Source organism: Ursus maritimus, unplaced genomic scaffold (genome assembly GCF_017311325.1).
Source record: "Ursus maritimus isolate PB19 unplaced genomic scaffold, ASM1731132v1 scaffold_7, whole genome shotgun sequence".
Taxonomy (NCBI): domain Eukaryota; kingdom Metazoa; phylum Chordata; class Mammalia; order Carnivora; family Ursidae; genus Ursus; species Ursus maritimus.
The window spans coordinates 8,273,177-8,293,947 of record NW_024426885.1 but is presented as its reverse complement, the minus strand read 5'-3'; the positions used below and the strand labels follow the sequence as shown (position 1 = coordinate 8,293,947).

The 20,771-nt window shown below is 50.2% G+C and overlaps 1 protein-coding gene across 3 annotated transcripts in view; it reads right to left on the bottom strand.

Annotated features, from left to right (window-relative positions):
* Positions 1-346: 346 nt before the first annotated feature.
* Positions 347-20,771, bottom strand: part of CPXM2 (carboxypeptidase X, M14 family member 2) — a 130,573-nt gene continuing 110,148 nt past the window's right edge. For all 3 annotated transcript variants that reach the window (XM_040624398.1, XM_008685440.2, XM_008685447.2), the window contains 5 exons: positions 19,745-19,924; positions 13,783-14,080; positions 9,139-9,278; positions 7,134-7,233; positions 347-1,674 (listed from right to left, as the gene is read on the bottom strand). In XM_040624398.1, coding sequence (XP_040480332.1) covers positions 1,421-1,674; positions 7,134-7,233; positions 9,139-9,278; positions 13,783-14,080; positions 19,745-19,924 — 972 coding nt within the window. In that variant the 3' untranslated portion in view covers positions 347-1,420. The remainder of the gene's footprint in view (positions 1,675-7,133; positions 7,234-9,138; positions 9,279-13,782; positions 14,081-19,744; positions 19,925-20,771) is intronic.

Sequence of the window (20,771 nt, the reverse complement as noted above, 5' to 3'; positions counted from 1 at the left end):
CTGCAATCTTTACCATCTGATTCTTTATAAGGCAAGTTTGCCATCTCTGGTGTAGACTGTCAGAAAGTTGCATAAGGATCTTTTCTGGAAAGCTGCTCGCTGGCATCCCCAGCAGTCACTAGTGGATCCCCAGCATCAGGATGGTTTTACCCAGGCACGTGGCTCTCCTGGGAAGGAGGCAGGGGACACACAGCTGTCAGCAGCAGTACCAAGCTTGGTAAGGGCACAGGATACCCCTCCCCAGGCTGGCACTGCCTCTGGAAGGACCGACCTCAGGGAGAGGCAGTGGGGCACGGCATTTGGGTGGCTGCGAGTCTGCCCACGAAAACCACACGCTGGAAGGATCTCACCATTAGCTTGCTTTATTTTTCTCACTCTCCCCAAGTCAGTGAGACAGCAACGTTAATAAAAAGAAGACAAACTGTTCTCTTGTATCACCCCTCCCAAACCAATATTCCACAAATAATTCTAAGAGCTTTTCATCACATTTGGCCTAATTGGAAGGTCTGACATCCCACACATCAAAAATAACTCCCTTGAGGATGTTAGGCTCTTATGAGCGCTTATGAGCGCTCATTTCTATGAAAGGAGGGACATCTTGAGCAGAGAGAGGGGTGCAAGTCAGCTTCCTTCTGGCTCTTCTCAAGTTCTTGCAGGTCAAAGAGGGGAGCCAGGTGGAGTGATCGACTCCCTTTGGGAGGGCAGCACCTCCCACTTGCCCCTGTTCAGGCAGCACCCGGTGCTGTGTGGACCCTGCCCTCCAGCTGCCCACCAATCACCGGTGAACTAGCTCAGCATTTTTCTCCTTTTATAAACACATCCCTTTGTGGAAAGGGGGACTAGCGGGTTCAAGAGGCTCCCTGATGCTCACTTGGTAATGTCTTTATTGTCGACAGAGTGTGGTATTAATCTGCGGCAGCTTGCAATGTCCCGGGGCCAGAGAGGGTGGATTCTCTCAGAATGCCTGTGAGCATCTCAAATGGTAACTTCTGGGACTGCAAGGCCCGGGAGTGCTGCAATTGCAGCCATGCAAAATGCAAACGCACCGGGAACTTGGAACTCTTGCTGTCACGCAAGCAAGTGGGGGGTGGGGAAGCCAATGCTTCCTGTGCAGCTGGGAGGCCCTGAGCTGGCAAGCCCCCTCTCTGTCTCTAATTCCCAGGTTGAGTTCTGAATTCTCACTCTTACCAGCCTTTCTCTGTTGATCTGTCCGACCTATTTGGATAAATGGAACAAAGACAATAAAAATATCCTAAGCTTTCAGCCCTCCCCTCGGGAACAGCCTTGCAATACACACATTCTCCCAGGCCTTCTGGAATTACAGAGAAAACAACAGAGAGCGAGTCCTCTATGGAGTTACGACGGGGCGGGGGGTGGTTTAATTTGCAGGGGTCCGGGACAGGTCTTAAGTGTTGGGAGGTCACCCGCGCTGTCGTCTCTTCCGCCCCCGCAGCTTCAGCCGCCTGGCTGGCAGGCTGATGGGCTGCTTCCCGAACTTTTCCATGATCTCCCTGATCCTCGCCAGGTTGGTTTTGCTGAGTGTGAAGTCGCACTGAGTGGCCCCCATGTCATAGCCGACCATGCAGTTCTTGGTGGAGGAGGTGAACCCTTCCGCCTTGGCTGTGACCACATACTCTCCGGGGTTCAGGAGGCGCCAGTAATCCCCATCGCTGGCTGTGAAGAGAAAGGAGGGGAATTCAGAGCAGTTCTCTTCTAAGGCAGATACCACCAGCCCGGCTATTCCAGGACTGGCCTCCCAGCCAGAGAGACACTCAGAGGCTGGCCTCGTGGAATTCGAGCCTCTGCAGAGGCAAATTCTTTTTTTTTTTTTTTTTTTCCAAATTCTTACTGCATTTTGAATGTTTTCCTCTTTGGAAGCCCCCTAAATGGTTTTAACAGGCAGAGGGTTGGGGGGTAGGCTCCCTGCAGTGTTCACACACGAGTGGAGATGGAGAAATGATCACTCACGCTCCTTCCTCTGCGACAATACACACCATTCATTATGAACGCGAGCTTCCAAATGCTGTGCCCTCACCACAAAATGCCATCTTGAAAAGCCATCAGCACCTGGCTTCCTGGCCTCCCTTAGCCTGGCGATAAATACAGAAGAGTAATTCTTTTAAGAGGTGGGGCTCTTCACTTCGGAAAAGAGAAATAAAAGACTCCAGGGGACCAGGGCCAAAGGATCTGGGAGGAGGCCTGGTATCTGCGTTCCCTGACCTGGGGGGGGGGGCTCCCCGTGGCTCTGCTGCTCAGCCACCCAACAGACACGTCACGGACCCCACGTCCACTCTTAGCTCTGGGCTCCGTCTCCGTTGCCGAGAAGGGTTCCAGGCTAAGGCTCTCCTCCCAGGAGCCTACAACCTGCTGAGGACCCTTAGACCCCTGACCTAAAAGAGGCTTTGAGGCAAAAAAGGGGTCAGCAGCGACACCCCCCCACCTGCCCCGTGAAGGACGTGGTGCCCAGGAGGTCGAGGCAGGCACTGATCTGCTGAATCTCCAGGCAAACTTCTGAGGCCGGTTGTATGATGAGTCCCCTTTCCACGTGAGAAACCTGATGCCCAGGGAGGCACGACGTCCGGCACGAGGTCACACGGCCCGCCACCAGCAGGCCCCCCAGCGGCAGGCTCGGCTCGCTCTCTCAGGGCAACCTGAGTGCCCCACTCGGTGTGAGGCTTTGGTGTCGGAAGAGAAAGAGGAAAGGGGTAAGGAGGCCCCCGGGCAAGGCTCCCTTGCGGACACGAGCTCTGAAGTCTTCTGAGGGACAGGGGCAGCGCTGTGTGTGTGTGACTAGCTCCCCAGACACACGGAGGACGCTCTGAAGCATCAGGTCCAAGTCACCATCTTCATTCATCTGAGACGCCCCCACGCAAGCGAGGGAGCTCATGAGAACACATGAAAAATGAACTCCGTAGGCAGCTGTCTGCCACACGTACATGGGGGGCTCCCTGGTAAATACGCCTCGGTGTCGGGGGTCGGGGTCCACACAGCGCAGGCAGCTGGCTCCCCGGTTCCTCGGCGCTGTGCCCTGCGTCTTCCTTTGGTAAAAATGCGAGCTTTTCAATGAAATAAAATGTCACCTCATGCTTTCCAGAAGGCAAGAGCCCATCGAGTCTTCTCTGTCGTGCCGTCAGCCGGCCTGGGCCTCACGATGCAATTCACCCTTCGGAGAGGGAGACTTCCTTGGCTTTCCCCCCTGGTTCCTACAGATTATCCAAATTCTTTCTTCCTTGGCTCTCACCCTAGTCTGCAATTAGCTTTTAAGTCTTCCTGTGCAATTGTTTGTAGACCTGCCCCGCTAGAATGTCTACTCTCTGAGGTGAGCGGCCATATCCGTCTCCTTCGCCGCAGTAGCTAGGCCCGCACACAGGAAGTGCTCTGTAGGACGCGTTCGAAGAATGAATGGAACGATCAGGAATTTGTGCAGGTTCACAGAATGAGAATGAGGGGTGTCAGCTCTGCAATCTGCAAGTGTGCGCTTCTGAAACGTGGAGAGCCTGATGCCCTCACGGGCCTGGCAATGCACCCTCTCCCCCAGCAGCTCTTGGTTAGGCTTTCCCCACACTTCTTCCCAAGGCTCTTGTAATCTCGGCTTCTTCCCCTGACCACCAGTAAAGTCTAGAATCATCCACCTCAGGGGTCAGCATGTTAGGTTACTACCCCATGGGGTGACCAGGTCCTTGTTTAAGGGTGAATGTTCTGTGGGGCTGTAGGGGGAGGTGGGTACGCAGCTGGGGTCGCTCAGCACAGTGGACAGAGGGACAACCCAGATCTCACAAATGTCCATTCGGTAGCCGGTCAGGTGAGTGTCCACCAAACAGAGGACAGTCACGGTGCATTCCGAGCCAGGTGTTGGGCCAACGTATTTGCATGCATTTAGAAAGAAGGACTCGGACTAGCTGCTCTCTCCTTAGACTTCAGTTCCCCTGTGGACTGGATACAAAATCCCTCCTGAAAGAAAACTTGTCAGATCACAGAAGCCTCGGAGAGAGATCAAGGCAAATTCAGAGCACGTGCTGAGCACTGAAAGACGCCGAAATGAGTACGATAAGGAACCACATGTAAAGTACGGGGTTTATGTATCATGAGAATACACTGGGAAATTATTTTAGGGGGGAACTAAAGGGAGAGGGGGAGGTGGCTCCCATCGGCTCACCCACACCGCCTCCGTGATCACAGGGCCTTGAGGTTCCGAGCTCATTAGACACAGCACTCTCTTCTGGCTTGTGGGGCCCGGGGGACCCTTTCTCTCCCACCGCCTTTACAACCTTCCTGTTTTCTCACATGGTGTACAAAGCACTAATAGTCCCAAGAATGTTCTAGGCTCTTTTGTGAATCCTTCTTTTATAGGAGCTTGTTAGCAATATTTAAAATACAAGTCCTACGCGGAGCCAGAAACAGCAGCCCCTTCTATTCGTGACGGTCGCCAGCACCCCGTGGCGATCCCATCCGTCACAAGTTCAGAACCAGCATCTGTCGAGCGAGTGAATGAGTCCGTGAATGAACGCACAGTCCTGCGGTCGCAGGTGAAGGGCTGCTACGTACCGAATGCCATGTGTGCGGTGGGAAAGCTCCCGGGCAGTGGCTGTGAGGTCCTCAAGCACAAACAGCAGGCAGGTTCAGAAAACGCGAAGGTGCGTCATGGCTTTACACAGCGGGCTAATCTTTTGTGGCGTGTCAGCTATAATCCACCCACTTAAACGATCACTGGCCTTCCGTACGGGGCATGTCAGTAGGCAGTCGTGTCAGCCTGGCACTGAAGATCACGTGGGTGAAGTCTGAAGCCCAGCCTACCCCCTCCTACCGTCCCAGAGGCTCTATTTCCTTGAAGGTCAAATGAGATCGCTTGTCGGAAGGACCGGGTCTGTTACTGTATGTGAACAGTCTGGAGAAGAGGCTCCCGTCCCCTCAGGAGGGACAGCATGGGGGTTAAGGGCAGGGGCACCGCATTCGCAGTCCCTAGCCCCTGGCTCAAATTCAGACTCAGCCCCTCTGCGCGCACCCCCAGCAACATCATGTCATGTCCATTCATTCATTTGAACTCATTCATTCATTCAACAAATATTTATTAAGCACCTACTGAATGCCAGGCAGTGGGCCTGTACTTCATTAAGGCACAAAAGGGTCAAGGATCCCTGGTCTAGGAGCCCATGGGGGAGGGGCAGAAACACCAGAAGGACCGTAGGTCCCAGCTTCTCCTCCCAGATGTCAGGTGTGGAGGCGTGATGGGAGGAGAAGGGGGGAGGCCGAGAGGAATCGGCAGGTGGTCGGGGCAGGTGTGCAGTGTTAGAAAAGGCAGTCACCGTGCTTGGCCTTGTTGACATAGTGACATCTGAACAATGAGGAAGGAACCAAGGGATTCTCAAGGGAAGGAGGTTCAGGCGGCAGGAGGCACTAGAGCGAGGACCCCCGGTGTGTGGCCTGAGTCCTCTAGGAAGGAGCCTGCAGGGGTGCCAGAGGGGGGCAGAAGCACAGGGGAGAAGTTATTCCTGCTCCACCCAAACCAGGACTCGTGATGTTCAGTTTTAGATGGACAGTCCTGGGCAAACCGAGAGAGATGGTCGCCCCAGAAGAAGCGGTTTGGGAGGTAAGTGGCAGCCCAATCCCATATGGCCCCTGGGGGGGACCACAGTGACCCCAGCAGGGGCTGCGGCTGAGACCGGCTAGCAGCCGAGGCGGCGCCGAGTGGGCATAGGTTCTGCATCTGCGTGCTGACAGAGTGGGGGCGGGGGGCAGAACCAAGGCTCAGGCTCTGCTCCTCGTCTGCACCTGGGGATCACTTCAGCCATCACAGGCCGTACAGGCGATAACACGTGGGGAGCACAGGAGCAAGACGGACGTGGCCCAGTTTCCCTGGATTGCCCCCGTTTTAAATCCGACAGTCACACGTCCTGGGAACCCCCTCAGCCCCAGGCCACTGGCTGCCCCATCCAGTGTAAGCTCTTTGAACCAACAGGTCCAGGTCAGGCCGCATTAAACACTCGCCGTATTGGCCTCATATCCTGTTTCTCCCAGTTGTTCGAGGGTGTCGAAGGGCTAATAGGTCTTTCTCGTGGCCATCATGCTTTCCCCTCTCCTGCTGCTGAGTCTGCTCTGTGCCCACGTGAGACCTGGAGTAGGCTGAATGACAGCCCCCAGAAGCCCACATCTACTACCCAGACCCTAGGAATGTGACCTTGTTTGGGAAAATTATCTTTGCAGATATAACTAAGGGTCTCCAGATGAGATCATCCTGTATGACCTGGGTGGGCCCTAAATCCAATGACAGGTGTCCTTATAAGAGACAGAGAGGAGACACAGGAGGAGGCCACAGAGATGGAGGCAGAAGTGGAGTGATGTGGCCAGGGAAGCTACAAGAGCCAAGGAAGGGTCCTCCCTGGGGGCTCCAGAGGGAGCACTGCCCTGCTGACACCAGGATTTCACACCTCCGGCCTCCAGAACTGTGAGAGAATACATTCCTGACTTTTTAAGTCTGTGGTCATTCGTCACAACACCCACTGGAAACCAACACAGGACCCAACGCCCCGCTCACTGCAGCCGACACCAAAGCAAAGCCATCCGCCCACGGCTGTGACACAATGCTCCAGAGAGTCTCCTGGCGGCTGAATCCTCTGTGCGTGGGTGTCAACAGGCCCCTGGACACACCATCTGCACCAGAACCCCTGCAGACAACCTGCTTTAGGCGTCTGGCTAATTCTCTTCCCCGTGTACCTGTCATTGCCTCATGCTGCCCATGTCCCCTGTCACAGTCAAGACCACTGCTTCCTCATGTGGCGCTGGACACTCCGAGCACCATCCCGGGTGATGACGGTTCTGGGCACAAGGGAAACGTACACGGGTTTCCCAGCAGCGCCCGGGGCTGGGAGCCAGACACTCGAACCCGGGCCCCACCTGCCTCTTAAACCACCAGCGGGTCCTTTCACCTCCCTGCGCCTTTGGTTTTCAACTGAATAAGGGAGAAACCACAAAGCACAGGTAGAAAACCTTGCTTTCCAGGGTCTCCATGGGGAGTCTGAGGATAATTCAACTCTCCGTAAGAAGTTTCTGGTGCTCGACGTGTGATTTAAACCCAAGTAAAACAGTTCGAAAAAACAGGCATTCCCTACCGAGAGTTCATCGATGCTCGCGGTTACCTGTTCGGATGTCATGATTAACGCCTTCCACAGAGATAACGGCACTCGGGATTCCTTTTCCATGGAAGTCCCTCACCACGCCTTTGATGCCGCGATGGACCTGCTCAGCAAACATGACAAGAAACGGGGTGAGCTCATGACGCACTCCACCCGGTGCGCACAGTGAAGGGGGCTGTAAGCCGAACGCCACCCCGGCACTACCCGGAACTCTCTCAAAGCCTTATCTGGCTCGAAAGCTCCCTGGCTGTGCCTGGATCTGGTGTGTAAATTTCTGTCTTCCTTTTGGGTCCGCGTACTGGGAAGGCTTCCATCAGAATTCAGATATCCCAGAGGCTTAAAATATATTAGGATCTGAGGTGGTTCGTATCAAGCACACCCAGTAAAAATGGAATTTAATTTTTTATAGGCACATTTGTGATGACTTTTCTGAACTCTATGGACCTAATATGTAGACCCAACGACTTAAGAGTCAGAGAGAAAAGAAAAGAGTCAAAGGCATTCCTATAAACTACAACTCAATCCATAGGGCCCTTCCGCTGATGAGCTGTGTCACGCAACATACAGCACTCTGAACGTCGTGCCTCAGTTTCCCCATCCGTAGAACAACGTGACAATCCCAGGTGGCATACCATTATTTCCTATGACACTATATGTATTACCGTGCCTGAGCATTTTATCCATAGCAGGTGACTTGGCGACATGGGATTACTTTAGAATGATCAGAGACTTTTCTCTTTTCATAGATGAAATGAAAAAGAGCTTGCCCTCACAAAATTCCAAGGTGCGGACAGAGAGCATGCTCAGAGCTTCCCAAGAGGGAAGAACAGGTTCATACCCGCTGTGCCAGGGAAGTGCACTGGGGGCTGCACAGAGTCTCTGGGGACCCTCGTGGGGCAGACTAGGGCATTAGGTGCCAGGGCTGACCTCTGCCAAGGTCAGTGGAGGTGAAGGTACAGAGACCAGGAAGCTGTCAGTTGAGCCATTGCCTGAAAGTTTCTTCTGATTCATCTACAACAACCCGTGGAAGGGGTGGCCTCCGCGCACGATCCTGAAAGCCTCAGGACCACACTTCCTAATGGACGGGAGTCACGGCAGAGTCGCATAATTGAGGCCCAGGGTTCCTTTGTTATTCCTCTGGCTTCCCGTTAGTCTGTTCCTTAGCGGGGCATGGATGTTATTGGATTCGCTGTAGCACCGAACTAGGATTGGTTTACTCGATGCTCCTGGATGGGCGTGTCCTTGAGAGCAGGAGGAAGGGAAGGCAAGGAGGTTCCTTGTGGACCCAGCAGGGCTTCCTCACCAGCTGCAAGCGGAACCCAGGAGCCTCCCACACCTGCAGCAGGGCCTCTGATCACAGCCGTGATGGACACCATGGCGTCCTCCAAAAATCCCCATGGTGAAGTCCTTACTCCTGGGACCTTAGAATGTGACCGTATCTGGAGACTGTGTCTTTAATCAGGTGATGAAGTTAAAATGAGGTCATTCGGGTGGGCTCTGATCCAATCTGACTCCCTTATAAGAGGAAACGTGGACCCCCAGAGACACCAGGAGCATGTGTGCATGAAGGAAAGACCACGTGAGGACATGGGGAGCAGACGGCCATCTGCCAGCCAAGGAGGCTCCCCCGAATGAAACCAACCTGCCGACACCTTGACCTTGGACTTCCTGCCTCCAGAACTGTAATTTCTGTTGCTTGAGCCCCCCGGGTGTCTATGTTTTTATGCGACCCTAGCAGACTAGCATAAGGGGCCTGGGCATGCTGGCTCGGACCATGTCACCCTCTCCCCCCAGGGCAGCATCCGGTCATACTCACCATGACCCAGTGTATCAACAAGGCTTTGCGGCTCACTTTGTGGGGCTGAATCGAGTGCAGACAGACGATGGTCCCTCCAGCACTATTTGGGGCCGGCCCAGCATGACAGCACTAACCTGGTCTCAGACTTTCAGCCCCCTAATCGGCCCCATTCCTTTGCCAGCCCCACCCGGATGCGTGCTCGTGCCATACCTGCTCCATGAACACGATTAAGGATTCTCGATTATTCTCCCACTCCTCGGGCAGCTCGCTCTCGTGCGGATACTTATCACAGCCCACATAGATGGACAGCTCGAAGCAGTTGGTGTGAAGGTAGCTAAAATCGTTGAGACCTGCCAAGCCAATCAGACGACACTGTCACCAAACAGTTTTCCAAGGGGGCAGGAGGGAGACAGGGAGAATGTTCAAGAACGGGATCCAGAAGACCTCACTTGAACAAGGAGGTGTCCAGTATCTACTGTAAACTACGAATGAATTACAGCAAAGATGAGGGGAGGGGGTGGGGGAGGGAGAGAGGATGCAGCCAGAATGGTTTCAGGGCAAGGCAGGTGTATACGGAAACACCTCTGATAAAAGGAAGACTGAAATAGGTGCTTTTCAGATAAAGTTCTGCTTATTAAACTTGGTTTAATGTACTATTTTTAGAATAAAATTACTGAGAATTAACAGTATGGATTCTAAGTGTTTAAGTTTCTCTCTATAGTTACGCTCTCTCAGCTACAGTTCTGGAATAGTGTTCCGTTCTAATTCTTACCAGGAGCTACCCCGACCGCCCTCCGCTGAGTGCCATCCATGAGCCAGCACCTGTCCTTAGCACTCTGCACCCACAGAACACAAGCTCAGCAGAGAGGGAGGCAGCAGAGCACAATTTCACAAATAAGAAAATAGAGGTAGAGAACAGCTAAGAAATGTATCCAGACCCATGTGTCTGAAAAGGGCCAGAGTCGGGGTTTGAACCTAGGTGTGTGTGATGCCAAGACCTTGCTCTTATCTCCAGGTCTTGGCTGCTTGGGGGCCGCAGGGCAAACGCACTCACCCACAGAGCCTGACAGCAGATGGATCTCGAACATCCTGACACTACTGCAACAGGCCGTGGAGCGCCCAGCCTGGCGTGGAGTCGGGCCCTGCGTGAACATCCTAGGGCTGCTGTTACGAATGACCATAAACTGGGGGGCTTAAACAACAGAAATGTATCCTCCCATAGTTCTAGAGGCTGGAAGTCTGAAATCGAGGTGTTGGCAGCACTGTGCTCCCTCCAGAGGCTCCAGGGGAGGAAACTTTCTCACCTTCTCTAGCTTCTGGTAGCGCCCAGAGTTTGTGGCCATGTTGCTCTAACCTCTCCCTCTGTCTTCACCTGGCCTTCTCCTCTGTGTGTGTCTCTCCTCCTCTGTCCCTTATAAGTACATTTGTCAATGATCTTAGGGCCCATCTGGGTAGCCCAGGATGACCTCACCTTGAGACCCTTAATTTAATTACACCTGCAATGTCTACAGCCATACTACCCTGAACACGCCCAACCTTGTCTAATTACACCTGCAAAGACCCATTTTTCACATAAGGTTACATTCACAGGTAGCAGAGATTAGGAAACAGATAGATTTTTTTTTCAGAGGAGGGCACCATTCAACCCACTACAGCACCCAATATTTGTGAAGGAAAGAAACGAATGTTAGGTGGCATGAAGTTCTTCCTGACATTTTTATTTTGGGGGAACAGGGTGATTAGCAAGAACACGGTGCAGCTATGCTGTGCGTGACCACAGGAAGCACGTGCCCGGCAGGAGGCCCCTCCACGAGCCCCCTCGGGTTCCGAGGGTCCAGGCTAAAAGAGCAGAGTGGGGTGCACTGGGTTTTCTCTGTGGTGACTGAGCTAAGGAGCAGGTCCTCCTACATAACCAGCCTCGGTCCTCACCACGCGTCTTCCCTCCCTCTTGCCTACCTCGCCATCACGCTCAGTGATGCACTGCTCAGTATAAAGGCCTGATTGAAAATCACGGCTTTGGGGGACAAGAGCAATTCCGCATCGATCTGCCTAATCACGAAAGTCATGGGCAAAATGATACAAAACATACAGCCACTCTCTCTGGCGGATTCCAGATTTGAACTACACACATGTCACCAGATTGGCCTTGGACCACATTTGTGAGAAGACAGAGGCAGAGAGCTGAGGGATGGAAGGGGTGGGACTCTGTCACGTTAATGGAACATCCTTCACAGGGGCCTGGTCTGGTTGGAGAAGGTTGGTCAAAACCCCGCATCAATGCATCCACTTGAACCCGAAGGAGGAATCACAAGCGGGCACGGCGTGGCCGACAGACACCATGGCCGCTAGTGAGCACAGGCAGGACACGCTGACAGGACTGGATGTCTGTGCACACAACATTTTCATTACTCCCAACCTTTTAGGCCTTGTTGGCACAGAAATAAATCAATGCTACGCATGAAACTGTAGAGTGGGCCTGCCACCTTGCAACGTGTCTTCAAAGCACTAGAAGTGCCGACGAGTCGGTGAGAGGCTGAGAAGCCAGGAGAAGGGTGGAAAAGCTTGAGTCAGGCTAGCTTTGCTGCTGACTTCTGGCCTGGCAGCAAATGGTGGGAGCCGAGAATATTTGGTGAAGAACAGCTTCAAAAGCACGATGGGGGGCAGGGACCTGTGACGTGACCCAGACAGACCCCCACACACCCCAGGTCCCAGCTGGGTGGACGAGACGTTCCTCTGTGCTCTCCTGGCCTAGCGTCCTACCGTCACGGCTTCTGCGTGGGGCACGGAGCTGCGCCTGCCTTAAGGCCCGTGCGCGTCATCGTGGGCAGAGGACGCGGGATGGCAGCCCGGGAGCCAAGGGGGTCTGGCGTCACTCTGGAGTTGAAATGCACACGCTACAAATGATGTGTGTTTTGAGCCTTCTCGAAGCCTGCTCTCGACGGCCCCATCTCCATTAACTAGTGCCTGTCAGTCACTGCTAATGAGCGAGCAAGAACCGAACAGAAAGATGGAGCGGAGGTGGAGGGGGAGGGAAGGAAATTAGAAGTCACATTTCATTAATCTACAAAGAGAGGCATCCGCGCACTTCCTCACACCGCCGGGAGGAAGAATGATTAAGAAGGTTCGAGCCGCCGCACGGCTCTGCCACAGAAGTCCCTGAAATAATGGAAAATATAATTGATAGGAAAAAATCAAATGCTGCCTATGTGATTATGTGGCGGCCAACTTTTCAAAACGTGACTGTTGACCTGGCACTGGCGAATCCGGCTGGGTCTGGACCCGAGGTAGTCGCAGCAGCCGCGACAAACAAACAGATCTTTCACGTTAAGGCTGTTGCGGGATTTCAGGGCAGAATTGAGAAGCGAGAATGGTTTTTGGCCATGAGAAAATTCTCTAGATCGACAGGGATTTGCCATTCTTTTTTAATTTTATGCAGGGCAAAACTACAATGGCATATAAATAAACATCTCTGCTGGGTAGGGAGTCCAGAAGAAAATGGCAAGCTTTCTGTACATGTTAAAACATGGCCACAGGAACAAATCTATTCACTACTTTTTGAGTTTCTCTTCCCAAGCACAGACACATACCTGAAAAGCACATGAAGCCTGAATCTAGCAGAGGGAAATGATATGACAATTAATTAGGGAAACAGAGAGCAGGAGGGGTGATGGTGAGCATACTACAGGGAGGGGGAGAAGGTGGACAGGGGAGGGGGTCCCAGCTGCGCGCCTCCCTGGTAAGCTAGACAAAAAAACACCCCACACCTGCCACCCACGTGAGCCTCACGACAGTCCCAAAGGGCTCACCATCTTCATCGTTACCATCGTGTCCATTTAACAAACGGAAGATATGGGGTTCAGAGAGGTCAAGGAACTCCCCTGGGGTCATACAGCATCTGAGTGATGAACTGGAATGTGAATCTAGGTCTAGCTGACATGGAACATTTTTCAAATTCAAAAGTGGTTCGACAACCCCCACAAAGTCAAGAAAATAAGCAATGAGCATTATGCTTGGGGTCTTGCCATCCCAAAGCTGAAGGACCTTAGGGAATGTGACATCCTCATCCCTCCTCGTCTGGGAGCCCTGGGCCAGCACAGCCCGGACACAGCAAAGAAAGCTTATCCTGAAATGGGACCCTGGGGTCCTCCGTGGCTGCTGCGAAGGAATTCCCAAAGTCCCTGCTGGAGCCCTCTCTGGTCTTGCGTGGATGCCAGGCGCAAAACCGCATATTCCCCACATCGCACACAGGCGGGCTTCGACCAAACGCCCTGTTCTGCCTGGGAGGCCAGGCCACCAACGTCTGGCAGAGGGGCGGTGTGTGAAATGGTGTTCACTATGAGTCGGGCCTCAGGACACACCTGCAGCTTGGAGTCACTTCACACCTGAGCATGGGATCGATGCCGGCCCTTCTGGGGACCTACAGCATGGGATGTTCCCATGATGGGCACAGCTCTGGGTGAAAACACCTGGCCCCAGCTTTTTGGTCTGATACTTCCTTCCAAGTCTATATTTACCCATCTCGGACCCTACAGAATCCAAACAGCTTGGTGCTACGAGCAGACCACAGAGCCAAACAGACCTGGCTCTGCCCCCTCTTGCTTGGAGAGATCCCTCCAGACCTCCAAGCCCTGGTGATCTCGTTCATGAAACAGGGAGTAGCCACATCCCCCCAAGACTATCAGAAGGATTAAGGAGGAGTCTGTGCAGGAGTCAGGAGCGCTGGCACCCTGTCAAAGGCCGACTGCAGTAGCTACTATCCCCATGACAGATGATAAGGGCAGGCTGGGTCCCCCCCTGTCCCCGCCGTCCATTACATTGAGCTCCACAGCGACAGCAAGGCCATCAGAGACTTACTTCCGGCGACAGTGTGCCAGGAGGCCCCATTGACAGTCCCGTCCTCTTTCTGGAAGTCCTCTGTGTGACATACCCTCCGCCTGGCATCGGTCATGAGGCGGTGCGTGGAGGCATAGGAGTAGGCCAGCCAGCGGAACACGTGGTCGTCAGGCGTGGGGCTGGGCTCCTGCGTCTTCCACAAGGACCGCACCATGTCGTAGGGGTACGCCACCACCAGCTCGCCCCCCTGCAGGTTGCCGCCCAGTACAAAGGGAATTTTTTCCATCCAGGCTATGACAGCCCTGGTCTCCACCGCCACCTGCGAGCACGGCAGATTTAAACAGGCTTTGATGAATACAACAGGAAGGAAACTGCTTTCTCTCCCTACTTTCCAAACAGTGACAGAGTTGAAAGAGCAACCAATTTATGGAATACTTGTAGCAAAAATGCAGAATTTCAAAATCGGTCCGAGGAAAACTGGACTTGGTGCAAATCATGGATAAAGAAAGAGAAATCTAGGGAAGTTTCTTTTCTGTAGGAATATTCTAGTTAACGCCCAGAGGGAAAGACAGAGTTAGCCTAAAAACACTTGGCAACACCAATGAATCAATGGGCCAGGCATGTTCATCCCTGGCTCCAAAGAGCAGAGAAGGAGCGAGAACCAACAGAATGTGTCTCCCAAGAGAAGAATATACACCTCAAAGAAAAATATCAACCAGGAAGAGGACCGAGCCTCTCACCCAGGGGCCGGCGGCCCTTCTCTGCAAAGGACCAGATGGGAAATACTTTAGGTTTTGAGGGACCTGCGGTCTCTGTCCCAGCTACCCAACGCTGTCCTTGTAGCAGGAACGCACCAGAGACAATATGCAGATGAACAGGGCTGCATTCCAATAAAGCACCATTTATACCAACAAGCCTGGGCGGGAGTAGCCCACCTACAGGCTGTCGCTTGCCACCCCTGTTCCATGGAGCCTAGGCTGGTCTACATCTCGTTGCCAATTTATAGGAAACACAGAAGCACAGGTTACATGACATGGTAAGTATACGGCTGGCAGCACCCAGACAGCGGAAAATGCGACAAGATGATCTAGTCGCTGATAGCCTAGTTGTTACAAGATAAGCAATGAGCTGAACGACAGCAAAATTTCAAGGATAAAAGGCAGGAAGTGAAACAGGAGAAAACTAAAGGTTAAAGGAAACTGGAAAGTCAACACACCTGATCACAATGAGGAAGCTTGAGTTGGCTAAACCACAGGAGGGGCGCCTGGGTGGCTAGTCGGGTAAGCAGCCAACTCTTGAGTTAGGCTCAGGTCGTGATCTCATGGGTTGTGAGACTGAGCCCCCCCGCCCCCCGGGCTCTGCACTCAGTGCGGAGACTGCTTGAGATTCTCTCTCTCCCTCTCTCTCTGCCCCTTGCCCGCTCTGTCTCTCCAAAACAAATAAATAAATCTTAAAAAAAAAAAAAACACCTATGAGAGGGAGAATGATAATAGGGCAAATGTGAACCCTGACTGGATATTTTATAATACTAAGAAATAACTGAGCTTGATATGATAATGGTAACTGTTCACGGTTTTAAAAGAGACTCTGAGCTTTTAGAAATACTTACTGAAATATTTGCAAATGAAATGACACCACTCCTGGGATTTGCCTCAGTAATTCTGGAGAGGAGGAGAAAGTGGGTACAGATGTAGATGGTACGTGAACGGACGGGTGTTGAAATTGAGATGGGCAATGGGGGCCCTGAAAGCTTTTGCTCCAATTCTGTATGACTGGCATTTTTTTATGGTAAAAAGTTGAAAGAAAGAGAGAGAGAGGGAGGGAGGAAGGGAGGGAGGAACTGACAATGTTAGAAGCAAAAATTAGAAAGCCTGACATGGTCAATACTGATATGAATTCAAAAATTTATCCTAAGTTACTGATTCCTGTGAAGAGAATTCCAGCAGAATAAAATTTGATAATGGTAAAGAAATAAACACTGGAAATGGCTTAGCTACGCAGTACAGAAAGCTGACTGAGGAATGAAACTGACTTGATAGGATTCATTAAGGTTTTTGTTCCTAAACACATCAGGGCTCTGGATGGGACTCCATGTAGCACTTGGCTCATTACACAGTATCATTGCTGGTCCATGCTTGTCCTCTTCTCTACGTTGATACAATAAACACCCGTAAACCCACCATCCACGCCCCAAACCAGATCTTACGGACAATTTCTGCATAATACGTGATTCCCTCTGCCCCATCCTCCTGCTTCCCACTCAGAGGTAACGTATCCTCAATGACATGCTTCTCATTCTTTTTGTTTTATCCTATATGTGTATGCTTAAGAATATATTATTTGGTTTTACTTGCTTTTGATCTTTTAAAAAGGGGGTAACCACACTGTTGTCTTCTGCCATTTGTTTCTCTCGATTCATGTTTCCAAGGCGCGTCTGGATTATTGCCTAAAGCTGTAGCTCAGCCCCTCCCACTCTGGTATGAGGATGTCATCGTTTAATCTGTCCTTGTGATGGTGGGCATACAGGTAATTTTCCATTTTTTGCTGTACCGAACAGTGTTGTTTGAGCTTTCTTCTGGCATACATGTGCTGAAATTTATCTTGCATAAATCACCAGAAGTGGGACGGCAGAGTCATAGGAAATACACATATTTCACTTTACAAGATAATCAAATTATTTTCCGAAGTCACGGTGCTAATTTACACTTGCACCCACTATGCCTGAGAGATCCCCTGGCCCCATACCCTCTCCAACGCTCAGCTACCGTCAGACTTCTTAATTTGCCAACCAGTGGGTGTAAACTGTTCTCTTATTTGCATTCCTTAGTACTAGGAAGGCTGAACATATTTTCATGTTTATTAACCATGTTTCCTCTTCCACAAATTGCCTCTTCCTATTCTTTTTCCCATTTTTCTATTGGGCCGTTTATATTTTTCTTATTTGTTATTCTCTATGTATTTTAAAGTTTTAATTCTTTTCCAATTACCTAATTTGCAAATAATTTCTCTCGGTTTTTAGCTTCTCTCTTACGGTTTTAAAAATTTTGATGAGCAAGCTTTCTTATTTCGATGCAGTTGAGTTTATTAATCTTTTATTTTATGATTAATGTCATTTAAAATAGCCTTCTTCACCCTGAAACTAGTTATCTGTATTATAAAATTTCACTAAGAGATTTTACTGGGAGTGATTATTAAATCCTACCAAATGATTCTTTCTACAGACAAATCCCTTCATATTTTTCTTCTTGGTGTTTCTATCATTTCACTGGTTTCTGCTCTGATTTTCAATCACGATCTTTATACATTTGCGGGGGGGCTCTTCTGTTATTTGCGTGCTAGTTTCTTTAGCTAATTTTTAGCCTTTCTTCTTTGGAATATAATCATTGAAAGGTATAAAATTCCTGAAAGCACATGAGTTTTTGTGGCACACCGCAAATTTTGATATGTAACGTTTTCATTACTGTTGGGTTCTAACTATTTTTTACTTGCCAGTACAATCTTTTTCTTTGACTCGTTATTTAGAAGTATGTGTTTTTTTTAATTTTCTTAAAGACGTGGTGATATTTTCATTAACCTTATTACTATCTTCTGGTTGGACAGTATGTTGGTGAGAGCACGATGGTCTGACTCCTATTCTCTGAAACTGGTTGAGATTTCCTTTACAGCCCAGACATCGTCAATTTTTGAAAACTATATTATAGTTTTTTTTTATATTATACACTATATTATTACCTGCCTAGTGGTTGTAGAATTCTTACAGATCCCTACGTCAAGCCTGTTGACTGCTTTTCAAGTCGTTTTCTTTGCTGACTTCTTACCTAACATAAGCACAACTGAAAAAGATATTGGTGGTGGCAGATCTGTGAGATTCCCTGTGTGTTTCCCAAAAACAAGCAGCTCAGAAAGCTAAATTCTAGTCTTAAAGCAAAGACTGATAGTCAAGGGCTTTCTATGACTATGCTGAATAATTCCTTATTTCTCATAGCCTCAGGGCCAAGAACGCTGGCAACCATATTCCAATTCTGGTCCAAGAGTTCCCAAATTACAACATCACTTGAATTCTCAGCTTTACCAGTCGTCATTAGGATGTTAGGGTTTTTTTTGTTTTTTTTTTAAAGATTTTATTTATTTATTTGACAGAGATAGAGACAGCCAGCCAGAGAGGGAACACAAGCAGGGGGAGCGGGAGAGGAAGAAGCAGGCTCATAGCAGAGGAGCCTGATGTGGGGCTCGATCCCAGAACTCCGGGATCACGCCCTGAGCCGAAGGCAGACGCTTAACCGCTGTGCCACCCAGGCGCCCCAGTACGTTAGCTTGAAAGAAAAGAGTATGTGGGTGTGGGGGGGATTGTATAGGATGGAATTAGGAAATCTGAGAGAGAACACAAAAGACTCCATGGCCTTGAACTCTTTACCTGCCCGTGGGCCCCCTAACCACAGATACTGCCACTGTCTGTCTATACCACTTCACTGGTTGCTTCTTGAGGGCCTGGATAACACCATCCTGCGTGTCCCTAAATGAGGCAATTGTGCTGGCCTTCCTCCAGTAAGTGGTGCCCACCCATGCGGCGGGCTGGAGCCCCAAGGCAGAGCGGGGGAGTTGCTTTCTATCCATTCCTCATTTCTTCCTTGATTCCTCAGGAACAGAAGCAAGTTATTTTTATTTTTGTTTTTCTTGAGCTTGCAATGTGCTTGTCTAAAACACAGCATTTTCCAGCCTTCCCCGCAGTGGGTTGATAGCATGTTTTGACTAAATTCTGGCCAATGAGATTGAAGCATAAGCATTATGGAGGAACTCTAGGAACGACTCTTAAAATTAACCGCGTTGTCTAAAAGGAGGGTCTTCTTTTTTCTTTTTTGTTTTTTTCTTAACTCTTGCTCCCCTCTTCCTTCACAGACATGACAGTTGGAGCACCCGCTGCCATCTTGGATTTTGATCTTGAGAATGGAAGTCACGTGCTAACATGGCGGAGGCAGAAAGACAGATGAGTCATTGGTTCTTGATGCTCACAGGGCTTCTGGCGGGCCGGGCTTCTATCATCTGCCTTTACGGTCCTCATTAGGCTGTTATTTTGGTTTTTCCATTGTTCCCACTGAACCTAACCCTAACTCACATAAGCAAGCAAGGCAGCCCTCCTGAAGGACAAACACAATCAGAGGTCAGGGGTAGAGGTAGGCGGCTATGCGTAGAAGAGGCAATGAAAGGTGTGCAAAATTTTCTGAAAATTCTTTCTCCAACACACTCTACAAAAGACGACGGGAAAATTGGGGGGAAACATTTCTCATTCAATGATTTTTTTTTCTTTCCAAAGAAGCACTACACACATACATAATCTGTGGGGACTTATTAAAATAAAATTAAGGTCTCTCAAGCAATCGGTAAGGTCTAAGGACAATTTCATAGCAATTCCATAGCACTGCCAAGGCTGCAGATAATAGGATAGTAATGACGCCACAGAATTCAGGGGCAGGGTTTTCGGCTTTTTGTTGTTGTTGTTGTTGTTGTTTTTATTTATTTTTTTTATTTATTTTTTATTTTTTTAAAGATTTTATTTATTTATTTGACAGAGATAGAGACAGCCAGCGAGAGAGGGAACACAAGCAGGGGGAGTGGGAAAGGAAGAAGCAGGCTCATAGCGGAGGAGCCTGATGTGGGGCTCGATCCCATAACGCCGGGATCACGCCCTGAGCCGAAGACAGACGCTTAACCGCTGTGCCACCCAGGCGCCCCTGTTGTTGTTGTTTTTAAAGCCCTGTGTGGTTGTAAAGAAATCTAATTCAATGATTTCTCTTTTATGAAGAATATCTGCAAATATCAACGTTAAAGGTAGTTATTATCTAGCACACTTCCCCACTTCGGGAGAAAACATGAAAGAAAAAAAATGGTTTTGTCTTGTTCTTAAATGTCAGATCCGCTGCAAATACCAGCGGGTGTTAACTTTGGCCTTCCACTGCTCTGCAGATGATGGGGTATTTTTACTCACCGTGGCATTTTCAGACAGAAACCACTCAGGGATTGCAATATAGTGATTGGGAACTTTCCTTGCAATGTTCTTTCGGTCCTCTGCCTCCCAGAGCAGTGTGTTTAGGTCGGGGAAGTTGTTGTTGATGTCGATGCCATCATGGGTCCAGCGCCCCAGGGACCAGCCACCCAGCTCTGAGCCCTGGAAGACAATTCCAAAGGGGAGGGACCCGCAGGCTTCCAGACTTCTCTCTCACACAAGACGTCCCCATCTCCACGCCCACCATCCCCACCCGGGTGTGTCTCTAAGCCTCACAGGTCCTCTGGTCCAAAGACAGCACCCAGGAGGGAACACTGAAGCATCTTCTAGTACTGCTTGGTGGGTGGTGGGTAATATCACCAAATCACCCCAAGAAGGAATGTAGAGCCTCGCCCCAGACACATGGCCATGTTCAAGAAGTATTACATCCCTTCCCTTCTACCCCCCACCCCCAGAGAGCTTCTAGACTAGTCAGATGAAACTCTGAGTAGGAACGAATCCAAGAGCCCAACATTGCAAAATCAACCATCACCTGGCTAATGCATTCTCCCTGCCGTGCCCACGAGTCTGGCTCACAAACCCTGACCAAGGGACCTTGCAAATCGGGCACTGAAAATCCCCAACCAACACTGTACCCACAAACACAACCATAATTCTATATTCTAAGGCTTGCATGTGATAGGTACCAAGTACAGTTTTCCACTTTATTCCCAGATAATACTAGTAATAGTCTACACATAACTGTAACCTACACAAAGTCGACATCGTAAGTAGAACATGAAATGTAAATGATATATCGGAATAATCAAAACAACTCTTCTCAGAGCACTGAGAGGATTATAGGCAACAATCGAATTAAAGGGCCTCCTTGATTATGTGCTCGATCAATGTTCAGTTAATTTATTCTGTCCTATTGTAATCATTGAAAATGCAATCTGTATTACTCCTTCGTGCTCATTTTCTCCAGTTTGTTGGCAAGTCCACCTCTCCACTGCCCACGGTTCTCAAC